At 35.5% G+C, this 13,178-nt stretch overlaps 1 protein-coding gene across 2 annotated transcripts in view; it reads right to left on the reverse strand.

Moving 5' to 3' along the window:
- Nucleotides 1-1,631: 1,631 nt before the first annotated feature.
- Nucleotides 1,632-13,178, reverse strand: part of LOC132562766 (heparan sulfate glucosamine 3-O-sulfotransferase 1-like) — a 48,859-nt gene continuing 37,312 nt past the window's right edge. Inside the window, exons 2-3 of one of the 2 annotated variants that reach the window (XM_060227529.1) lie at nt 5,923-6,024; nt 1,632-3,590 (exon numbers count right to left, since the gene is read on the reverse strand). In XM_060227529.1, the coding sequence (XP_060083512.1) occupies nt 2,592-3,569 (978 nt within the window). In that variant the 5' untranslated portion in view covers nt 3,570-3,590; nt 5,923-6,024 and the 3' untranslated portion in view covers nt 1,632-2,591. The remainder of the gene's footprint in view (nt 3,591-5,922; nt 6,025-13,178) is intronic. The other variant, XM_060227528.1, reaches the window with a different exon arrangement.

Consider the following 13,178-nt stretch of genomic DNA (forward strand, 5'->3'; position numbering starts at 1 on the left):
GTGATGACTAATAACGGGAAAACCAAAAGATGACGATAAAGTACAATTGATTAGTTTGTTTGTATCATCTTCTCATTTTAGAGAAGACGATCTTCAACTCGATCCTGCGTTAATACTGATTGTTGTTTCTATTGAATTAGCCAAAAAACATACTAAAGTCATATTACATTTCTGTTTTGGTACGGTTTGCTGCCAATTCTAAGTGCAATACATTCCAACATACAACTTGCGGGGAAGGTTGTGTGACATTGAAACCAAATACTCATACATTGAAAATCCGTCTTATTTCAAATGCTTTGTTCATATCTTGTAATGCGTTTTTAAGCGAATATTGTTTACAATGTAAACTTTATAAGTTAAGATGTTTCTCACAACGGAATAAGTAACACACTCTAAACAATCGAACGACAAGTCAAAAATAAAAACAAACAAATCTGTTACATTAAGACAATCTATTATCGCTTAGATAGTAATACATCCGAATAATTCTAGCACATTTTAATAAAAAAACTTAATCTCATTACAAACAATTACTCCAAAAACAAAACCGGAAGTGATAAAAAGCGACGAATTATCACAAGTTCATAAATAATTCGAAAACATTTTTCCCACTATATATCAATTTCATCCTGTTATCGTGATGATGTGTTACAGAAGTGTAGACTAGTTGTCTGTTCCAAGTTACAAATTTTAGAGACAATTACAAAATTTATTACATGGCGTTAACTGCACCAATAACAGCCACCTAGATATCCAATTACAAAGGTTGAAACTGACACTATTGGGAGAGACTGGCCATGTCAGTGTAGAGCACAGCAGCATAACAGTATAAAAGTCAGTATTCTGATATCAACTATGGTATATATCCGAAATACACCTCTTAGTTATGATACCTGAGATTAATAATGAATATCGAAATTTCAAGTCTAATTGTTTTGTCTTTCTGAAATTTCGTTATGCTCTCGATTTTTGAACCGAAGATAGATTGTGATAAATTTATAGCACAGGTGTTTTTAAAGACGAAATACAACTGAAAGAAATTCAGTACATATAGAATTGACAGTCGCGAATGACGTGTACACCAGGTATGTATGTACATCTCAGTATTAAAACGTCCGGTGTTACTTGATAAATGGTCAGATTATTTGTTAAATATTGTGTAATATAAGGCTAGCTCTACACTCGGCAAGAAGGCGAATCTCTTGACCTCAAGTTACTAAATATGACGTCACGTTGATATCCATTAATCTCCCTAATTGAGCTTGCTCTGTCTTCCATCCTATTCCTTATATCAACATTTGTGCTCATCTGGTCTTCCTTTAATAGTTATTTTTCATTAGATCACTGCCGATAACTCATTCGTTTAGTCACTTGTATTCAAATTCTTTGCGTCTTCAACTTCATGTATTGATTCATTGTGAGCAACGTACACTAGGAATGGAAGATATTGGCTACGATAGCTTTGAGTGAAGCCCAATAATGCACTTTCTCTTTTTAGAAGATATCACTTTCTTGGATTGACAAGAACTACATTAGGATTTTGGTGATGATTTTCATGGGAACATCGATGATGAAACCTAATACCATCCAGAGCACGTGGTTGTATTCTTGAATGTTTTCAGATGCCAATGTGTAAATCTCTCTTGTCCTCAGTTCATTGATTTAATGTTAGTATTCAGCTATTGTCGATGTTTTCTTATTGTTTTCAACGGTGTACAGATCGTGTTTATTTGTATCAAGGCATTTTTTTTTACAAAACTTTAAACCATTTTCACGCCTAGTATTCCTAGACAAAAATATAAATAATAAAAGCGATTTGGTGCAATCTTTATTGATTAATCGGCATATTCTTATGGTGCAGATACATTAAGCAATCGATATCTTCTTCCTAAATTACTGAACATTTATATTTTCGAATTGGAAATCGGAATTTTGTTTCCACAAAAGTCACTTCATTACAAATAACGACAGTAAATTACAATTCCACAATAACGGTTACTGCACTAAGAACCTTGTTATGTTTTTTACTTTGCTTATAACACCAGTAATGTGCATCATTGTTCGGGAGATTTCAAAATAGCCATTATACTAATCAATTATACATTAACTGAAAGTATGTTCATTGTACAAAGTATGCCATACATATGATATTACTGCTTAATATATACATCCCATATATACATGGAAATGTCGTCATGTACAAATACTTATCTATATATATATATACTCATGAATAACATGAAGAATCCATCTTATATACAATGTATGCAGGACCTAATATATACCTGATGTGGAATGGCATCAATATGTCCGTAAGTAATATTTTTTCTGTAATATGTACAAATAACTTCTTCGGGTACATTTCATAGGTAAAATACGTCCCATTGCCGTCATAGCGTCCTTTTTCCAACACAGTTTTACACAATGGTAGGCCTCCAACGACCGTTCTAATAGGTTGGTAAGGCATGTTAGTATCATACTCAATTTAAAAAAAATAATTGCAAATCATGGAATCGTTTTCCAGATCATGCACCATATTTTCAATAAAAAACTTTATTCGAATTCTATATTTCAGTTCAAGGAAGCGGTTGCTATGACCAATCAAAACGTTGTCCAATCTGTTTGAAGAAAAGCTCATTTAATGGTCGGAAATGTCGCTTAAGTCTGGCTTTTACTTCCTCATCAACGACTATGTGTTGTCTCCCTTTGTTTTCTCGCAGACATTCCACCACTGAACTAGTGCGAAAACAAAAGAAGCCTTTAGTTGCGTTAAATACAAACTGTTCCCGTCTGACCTGGTGGGACAAACCTAAAAATTCTTCAACCTTGTATATTTCTTCATACGGGTTCCGCTTCAGGTTTTCACCGTCTACAATGTGTATCTGATTCAATGGAAAGTATTTAAGCCACCGTTTTAGATTTGTATGGTAAAGAGAAGGTCTTATACAGATATATTCGCGGTTTATCTCCCCTGTACGGAAGTTAAACACAGACTCCTCAAACTTTCGGCGGCTCCTGTTGTTAATGACACGTTGCGTGTAATCTGAAATGGCTCTCTCGACAGGTTCGCGAACAACAACGATTAGTTTTATGGTACTGTTGAAAGCAAATGTTCGCCCAGGGGCTTGTTCATGGTGAAAATTATTACTCGATTTTTCAATAGTTATCTGCCCTTCTGAAGAGTATGGCATCAAACTTTTATACCAGTCAAATCCATTTTCATACCGGAAGCTGAAAAAATTCGGCTCCTTGCTGGCAGTTATAACATCCGGATGTAGATCTAAAAAATGTCGTAATGCACCAGTACCCGCCTTTTTCACTCCGATGATGATACTTTGAGGTAGTCTACGTTTCCGGTTATCATTAGCCAGGTTATATTCAGAAGACGGAAACTTACATGTTCTTTCCGACCACCGCCGAGCAATGCAGGCCTTCGTTATAAAAAGAACCGACAATGTACATATAACACATATCCCAATCAGTTTTAACCTCGTGACCTTTCTGTGGCAACAGGTAACTTGTGACTTCATGTCGTCTGCTATCAAAGGCACGTGCGCTTCGTCCTCCATCGATCACTGACGGGGGTGAATCTGAAAGTACAAACAAACGGTTGATTGCGTGTTTAGATTTTATAATGGTTGTAATTAACTCCTAATGGTGATTAAAGTCATCATAACACAAAAAATGGTTTCTTGGCGATAGTTGTTTAGTTTTAAAACGTAAATATCTCTTGTGATTTAAAATTATCATCTGTTAAAACGCGACAGTTTCCAACTGTGCCTGCAGCACGTTCATTTTCCATTTTTCAAGTTTCAGTTTTCGTTGGTATTTTATCATTATTATGGTAATTTAGAATATAAAGATTTTGAGCGATATTTCCTGGCAGAAGAGACAGTGTGTTGCATGTAAGCCTCAAACGGCTGTGAAGATAATGTCAGATCGATATTCAATTAATCACATTAATTGTATTTTTTAAACTAATGAAGAAGAATGACGTGTAGATTAGTACATGTTGAAAAAATCATAAAAATGTTTATGAAACAATGTGAGAAATCCGCCGTGATATTTGTTGTCCAATTCTGTGTAAAAAGAACCTTGAGGCATTCCCGCATTCCTTGTATGGGAGATTCATAAAAGTGGAATGAAACACCTGGCTTCGTTTGATTTGTTTGAAATCCTGTTCCGATGATAGTAATCATTAACAACAGAAATTTAAACCATTTATTGCACTTAAAATATTAATTAAACTCGTTTACTATGAAACTTACTGATCAGTCTTAAAATATTGTGTCTATTCTAATGAAAGACAGGACTAGCTATTCACTAGACATGATGTTATTCTAAGACAAATCAAGGGGACATCAACAGACGGTGTTATAATGATAAGACATTGTGGGGACATCCACAGATGATGTTATAATGATATGACATTGTGGGGACATCCACAGACGGTGTTATAATCATGAGACATTGTGGGAATATCCACAGACGGTGTTATAATCATGAGACATTGTGGGGACATCCACAGATGATGTTAAAATCATGAGACATTGTGGGAATATCCACAGACGGTGTTATAATCATGAGACATTGTGGGGACATCCACAGACGGTGTTATAATCATGAGACATTGTGGGGACATCCACAGATGATGTTATAATGATATGACATTGTGGGGACATCCACAGACGGTGTTGTAATCATCAGATATTGTGAGGACATCCACATTTAGTGTCATAATGAAACACTGTTGGAGACATACAGAGACGACGTTATACTGTTTGGAGGATTTATGGATATCTAATGACGAGATATTGCGGAGGACATACATAGACAATGTCATACTGACCATAGAGTAAGTGATACTGACCATAACTTAAGTGATACTGACCATAACTTAAGTGATATTGAAGAAAAAGTAAGTAACACTGACCAAAGATTAATTGATTTTGGCGATAGATTGAGTGAGACGGACAGTAGATTTGGTGATGCTGATGACAGATTAAGTGGCCCTAGTGATAGATAAAGTGATATAGACGATAGGTTAAGTGATACGGACAATAGATTGTTGAAACATGATGCTGCAAACAATTGGGAACATGCCACGACAACGGCGAAATTAAACCAAGGTGAAAGTTTCCTTGCATACTAACCCATATCCTTGTGCAGCGCCGTTGTATTCTCTATGTACTCCTAATATCTGAAGTCTACTCCTAAACGCCCAGACGCATCGATTTTATAATTCTATATAAGTATTCCCCAGGAGAGGTAACATAAGTTATGACTACGTATTAATCGTATATAATTTCCAAAGTATATATAACGGTAACTTTCGACAAGAGTATAAACACCGATAGGTTCGCAAAGTCTTTGAAGAACAAAACAACTACCGTCACCCAATTCATATCTCTTGACTAACTTATTTCGATTTATGACGTTTTGAAGCCTGCGTTGACAAGTACAGATATACGGGTGACTGTTACACATCATACATAGATCACATTGCTTTCTATCTAGTGTCATCAACATCTAATATATTTATTGAATTCAAGTAAAATTAATTCTAAATTTTGATCCAGCGCGGTTGATATGAGAATAAATCAGTATCTTATATCTAAATGTAGGTTTGTCATATGAATATATTTTGTCCATCTGGTGATATCGATATGCAATCTAGGGACGGTCATGCAAAATACAGGCCTATTCCGTAATTTCGAGTCACGGCCTTCTCTACTTTGGTAATAAGTTTTACATGTAAATTTGCTAAGGGCATAAACTCCGATTGGCTAAAAACTGTCTCTCTGAAGATTTCCAATTAGAACAACATGCGTGTAAAAAGTTGTGAACTCGAAGTCCAATAAACCGAAGAAATGAACATAACCAAAGGTGAGCTAAATGAAAAAGACCCACTTTTCAACATACATGATAAGTTACAGGTGTTCCGGGAAAGTCGATGACACTTGCACGTAAATCAATGTCACACACCAAGTCACATCCTTCACATAAGAACCTGGTTAGGTGTCACTGAAATTACAAAGCAAAACTAAACAGCACAATATTACCCATCGATATCCCCTTGCAGGATCTGAACAGCCATAACTAGGTTACTGGGTCATATAGTTCTCGAATAATGGCCATCAACAGTCGATACTGGCAATTTTAGGCACGTCCATGAACACGGAATCAACTGCAACACGTTAATACTGCAAGTGGGGATAGATGAAATGTAACATTCTGGAAAAGACATGCAATTGTGTTTGAACCTTTATGCGCCTGTCGATACAAACGTCTTGTTCCAGACAAACCCTATTTAGACGGATTGCGTATTTATCTATTTCCGTGAGACTTAGTAGCAAACTTGTTTGCATTGGTCATCGATATATCTTATATGTTACGAGTTAACTGTCTGTACTTTAACATTTTATGGTCACACTGAAAGAGTTAAGTATGCCTGCGTGTGAGCACATGTGAGTTCAACCTCAAATCGATGAGAGGGGGAAATGCTATGAAAATGTTATTTCAAGGATACCCCTGGAATGGTGTTTCCAGAATTGCCTGTGTACGCGGTTCTTAAAGTCGGTTAATTTACATTGTCGTTACTTTATTGTAACATTCCTTATGTAAAATGGTGTTGGATCGTTTTGATAGGAATACCGCTGTTGAAAATAGCATGTTCTGCTGTTTATTCAAAGTGACAAAAACGTTTATTTACTTGTTTATTTTTTTTTTACTTATTTGTTCATTACAAAGGTTTCGTTTTTGAGAAAAAAAATTAATTTCGTCTATTTTTCATCCCTAATTTACATTTTCTGAATGCATCAAGTTCATTAATAACCTTGGAATTTATTAACAAAATCCTAATTAGTAACATATTACAGTTAATCGACTTTGCTCTTAATATTTAAGTTGGTTGTCTACGTATCTTATCTTTAACCTGAATTTAGTAGCAATGAGGAAGCACTCTCTTGATAATTCCGAAAAATAATTATTACCTGAGCTAGGCTAGTCTGGTAATATAGTAGACAGTCTAGTAATATGAAACATCTGAGGTAGGAAAACTCAGTTGAGAGACGCGCGACGTAAGGGACTTAACTCTCAATTCTGGCACAAAATGTCACTAATCTATCTACTGATATGACATTAACGAAAACGGGGTGTGCAACTTCATTGCACACAATTGAATACATTTCGTTGAAACAGTTACTCATCCAAAGCTATAAAACATAATGTACATCGTAAAACTAAATTTTGAACACCCAATACTATCATTAATTCTTGTTCCGATATGTCTCTCTCTCTCTATATATATATTTCTTAACCCGTTAATTTATCCAATAGCGTGAGTTATATTTACAATAAATTTCATGAACGCGCTGATGTGTTTTACTTTTTCGATATATCCAAATTCTCAAAGGTCATATTCTGTATTAAAATAAACTGCACAACACACTTTAATTCATTTAAATATCACGGTTCAAAGTTCACAAATGAACCTCCTCATTCATATTTGACATATCTTGGATTGACCAAGGTTTACATGGCGGTGCTGTTGACGAAGCAGTAGACGCTTACTCTTCTAGATCATCGGGTCTAATTCCCCTTGTACTTTTAATGAGTCTGTTGACAACTCTTAGTTAAAAAAAAAAATAAAAATAAAAACCTGCCATGTTTTGCTTCATTTAACACTGGAAGTTGTTACGCATTTTAACACGAGGTCAATAATACACTATCAATTAACAGTCAAAGACTATTGGTACAATTAGCTTAAAAGACCCAAGAAGCATTTTATTTTCTTACAGTCATAGTTTGACAATATTTTCATTTTTGCTTTTCAAATAGTTCGACTATCAGAATACAATTTATCATAAAGAGACCATCGTTTTATCAAACTGGTCCAGAATAAACTTTTTTTCATTAATTCAATTCAAACTCACAAAAATAGGGTAGAATATGAACAAAGACTTAAGGAAACTCCAGGAAGAGTACAAGGAGCATAAGACAAAGTGTTTCGGAGTAGAAAGCGTTTTCATCTTCATTGACGATATCCACTATATTAATCTTGAACAATTCAAGTGAGCAAGGCCACTTTCTTTAATATGAACAAGGTAAACAACAAACATCTTTTTTAATGAACGTCACATACTGTTGATGAAGTCCATTGTCTTCCTTACTTGGGCGGATGATCAAAATAGGCCGACAAGAAAGGTGATGTCAACAAAGACAAAGATACACACATTTGTCGCCTCTTGTGATCATGCTTGTGGTAGCAGTAGGTACAAAGATTATGCCTTAGCTGTAGGGCATTATGTTAATTGCATTGTAACTCACAAAGCCGTGCAAAGATAAGAAAAATGATCCCTTCTTTGTAATGACTTATGACAGATATGTTCACATACGACCTGCAGCCTGGATGTCGACCCTCGATACAGCCGAGCAAACAGATTTATTCTACAATAAACATTCCGTCGTGTAAACATACACTCATGTTTTATTTATGTTTGCTAAACACGTGTGCATGAATTTTAAAAAAAGTCAATGGCAGGATATGGCCAGTTTCTCTTTTTAAAAAAATCCAGAATCTCCGTTCGGCCATCTGCAGCAATACCAAACGCTACAATAACATGAAATATCACAACGCTAAGCGGTTGGTTAAATTGTCATGAAAAGACTAGAAAGTGCAATGTTGTCGTGTTCTACTATCGTCTTTGTGATGTATGTGATTTTAATGCACAGCCTTGTAAAACTCAAAGACATTTTCAAATTACAATCACACAAGTTGTTTGTAGGGACTCGAAAGCAGTGTACGACAATGCAATATGTAGTTATTTTAAAACTTTCGGCTTATTGAAACGAATGATTTGTCAACGTGATAGTGACATATACAGGCGCATTTCAAAATGTGAATGCCATCATATTCTTTCTTACTGGTAATATATTAGCATTATAAAAAACGCCACAGAGCGGGTCAAAATAGAATGTGTTTGTGCTGTAAGAAAAGATGCCGGTCTGATGCTAGAAAACTAAATGTCGACCACAAATTAAAGTCTTAACATGGCAAAATTCACATTTCAAGGGAGGACTGTATCGATATAACTGTCTTTTCCCCTTACACCATTACACGTTAAGGCTTGTAATGAGAGAAGAGTTAGAAAACGTAATAAGTACATTCGCCATTTATAACTGACGTGTATTCTATATATCACACAAGCCCAGCCAGAAATTAACGCCTACTGATTAATGAAACATCGGTATTCGCACAAGTCTGGAAATGTAAGAGAGATGGCACAAGTTACTACAGTCTTGGGAATCCGAGAGAGCCAAGTCTTACAAGATTAAGTCTTTTGTCCTCAAATTATGCATGTGAATTTTCATTCATCACACACATGATCATGTTAACCCTATCATTTCCATATCCATAGATAGGTAGCTGCAAACAGATAATGATCCTTCGATGATGTAAAAGGTATCGAACAACATCAACACACAAGTTTTTCACTTCTAGAGTGAACAGCAATGTCACCTCTTTGACTAAAATGAAATTAATGTATGGCCAAAACTCTTAGAGAAACATTTTAGCTATTGTGGCTTATTTTGAACAGTCATTTCTTTATATCATATTGCGCTGCTGCAAGCAGGGATGGTGCAAAATTGACATTTTCATATGACATCGAGTAAGTTATAGGAGTTTTATTCATAAAGGTATTTCTCTGAAGATACAACAATATAAGAATCGTTGATAACAGAGACATATTTCTGTCCAAATGAGTCATGAATATTCCATCCAATTAAACCCTTATGAAAACATAAACAATGACAATTGTGCATAATATGCCCTATTTATGTAGTCATTTAAGTTGCTTGTACGTCAATTTAGCCTAACCAGGAAATACGTTTTCGTGCAAGTTACTTTGTCCTCATTTGGAAACGCAAATGACGGGAGAGTTCGTTTAAGCAGAAATCGCTTTCTCTTCTGGAACATCTGGTAGTCGTAATATCCTTGTTTCTGGGGTTTGGTTATATATTGATAAAGTCCTTTTAAGAATCACCTCTTGATGTACGCGAGGTGACTTATTAACTGATAATAGATGTAGGAACATTTTTCATGAATTAAGAAACACTGAGTTAACCACATAATTCATGGGTTTATGAATCAAATAATTAACACCAGTAATCCTTTCCTCCCAAGACTTTAAGTAAGGTACTATTAGAGAATATTTACCGACCTGTGATGGTGATATGATCCCGTGATAGTTGAAGGTCAGTGTGACCTTCTGATCTTCATTGGGTAACAGTTTTTGCATCGAGAAGTCCATCTCTGTCAGTTTCATTCAAGATTTAATAAACACGCTTTGTGTATTGATACTGAAATCACCGACCATTGTTTATTTAATACCTTTCTATACCTACTATTGCATTCACTAATATCTTCCTAGGTGACATTTTTATAGCTCTGAGATATCTGCTGCACTCCATAATATGGATTTAAGGAACACGATTATGTCATAGAGCTATGAGCCACGAGTCTGACTTGCTAGTTTTATTTTCCATCTCTGATTATCTTCTATCCCTGGAGGTTAGCTTACTTGTCTAATGGAACCGACTGTGTGTCTATAATTATCATGTCACTCACGTGTAGAGCATGTTATATGCCCTTGTGATATTTCTGACATGAGTAGTATCTGTTCCATGTCTGATATGCTTGTAATGGCTGCTTCATTGACATTGATCAGACCATATACCAATTCAACTCATCGTTTTATTATGACAATATATCCTTATGTTTCCCACTTCATTCTTTCGTTCGTCTACTTAATCCTCCCTGAATTTTTAACCAACACTCTTTCCTTATTTTGCCAATGTATTCCATCAATCATGATTTCTGATCTGAAATTTTGCCCTCAAATTTTCTAAGGTATAGTTTCTCGCTTTTATATTTCGCTCATATTTTCAACTGCATCCATCTCTTCGTCACGTTGTGATAATGAGAACTCAGTGTCTGTTCTCTCCTCTTTCCAATTTGATATTGTGTCTCCAATCAACCTGCTGTCCCCATGGCAACACTTGGGATCTTAGTATTTTCCTCTCTTTCCGGTTTTTCCCCCTACACATTGATTTCTGTTATTTGTGGCTTTCTTTAAAGTCGTCCTTGAATGTGGCGAAGACAAAACAAAGCAGACATATCCTTCCTTAATAAAGGTTCTCCATAACAATCTTTCTGTTTCTACCTAATCATTTCTCTGGCTGAGAATTTCCTCTCCATTTTCGCGCCGTTGTTTCAGCGTTCTCAAATTTGTGAAATCGTTAGATAACATAAAAGAATAATGCAATACAAAGGCCATTATGCGTGCAACATGTGTTGATGCATGACTACAGAACAGCTGATAATGTTCTAGCGTGTATAGCGCAATGGAAAAGTCAAATTGTCACCTAGAATCATCCACTGGTATCATATCTCATGCATGACTTTCTAAAATGGTATACACTAATCGTACGTGGCTCAGGCGTAACGACGAAACGAAAGGGGTTAATGAAAGAGAACCCGTAAATATTTAATAGATAGATGATATATCCTTTAATACAAAGTATCTGATAACAAGCTTGCTATAAGCATCTGGGTTCGCGATAACAAGCTTGCTATAAACATCTGGGTTCGCGATAACAAGCTTGCTATAAACATCTGGGTTCGCGATAACAAGCTTGCTATAAACATCTGGGTTCGCGATAACAAGCTTGCTATAAACATCTATCGAGTTCGCGATAACAAGCTTGCTATAAACATCTGGGTTCGCGATAACAAGCTTGCTATTAACATCTATCGAGTTCGCGATAACAAGCTTGCTATTAACATCTATCGAGTTCGCGATAACAAGCTTGCTATAAACATCTATCGAGTTTGCGATAACAAGCTTGCTATTAACATCTATCGAGTTCGCGATAACAAGCTTGCTATAAACATCTATCGAGTTTGCGATAACAAGCTTGCTATAAACATCTGGGTTCGCGATAAAGATTGCTATAAACATCTGGGTTCGCGATAACAAGCTTGCTATAAACATCTATTTGATTCGCGATAAAAAGCTTGCTATAAACATCTACTTGGTTCGCGATAACAAACTTGCTTTTAACATCTGGGTTCGCGATAACAAGCTTGTTATAAACATCTACTTTGGTTCGCGATCACAAGCTTGTTATAAACATCTGGGTTCGCGATAACAAGCTTGCTATAAACATCTATTTGATTCGCGATAAAAAGCTTGCTATAAACATCTACTTGGTTCGCGATAACAAACTTGCTATAAACATCTATTTAATTCGCGATAAAAAGCTTGCTATAAACATCTACTTGGTTCGCAAGAACAAGCTTGCTATAAACATCTACCGAGTTCGCGATAACAAGCTTGCTATAAACATGTACTAGGTTCGCGATAACAAGCTTGCTATAAACATGTACTAGGTTCGCGATAACAAGCTTGCTATAAACATCTGGGTCCGCGATAACAAGCTTGCTATAAACATGTTCTAGGTCCGCGATAACAAGCTTGCTATAAACATGTACTAGGTTCGCGATAACAAGCTTGCTATAAACATGTACTAGGTTCGCGATAACAAGTTTGCAATAAACACGTACTAGGTTCGCGATAACAAGCTTGCTATAAACATGTACTAGGTCCGCCAAGTACGTGGCAATGTTGTATTTCCCCAGAGCACAGTTGATAATATAATGAATACGAATGACACTTAAAACATGATTTAATTGATTGGAATAGAGAGTCAAATGCATATTATAACAATTCTATAGAGATTTGAACACATTTTACAACAGATCATTAAAGAACTACATACATTGAGAGTATCGCACTAATTAACCTCGACTTCAATAACAATGAAAACGCCAACATAAGAATAATAACGAGAGTTTCCCGGAGTGGAACAGTATACGTCCGTTCCATGTGAAGGAAATATTCAGTATTAGAAAAGAATATGAACATGGAAAGAAGTATAAGAACTTAAATATAAAGAAGGAAAATGTGTTATATGCTTTAATGATAAATTAAAACATACAGGGTTTAAAAGATATATGTGGAAAACTGACAGAAACCTCAGTACAGGATTAAAATAATGAAAAGAAAAACAGGCCAGTTACATATGTTTTTGATTTTTAAAAAAATGTCATTCAT

This window comes from Ylistrum balloti, unplaced genomic scaffold (genome assembly GCF_031769215.1).
Source record: "Ylistrum balloti isolate Yb309-2 unplaced genomic scaffold, AGI_CSIRO_Ybal_v1 Utg371506, whole genome shotgun sequence".
NCBI lineage: Eukaryota > Metazoa > Mollusca > Bivalvia > Pectinida > Pectinidae > Ylistrum > Ylistrum balloti.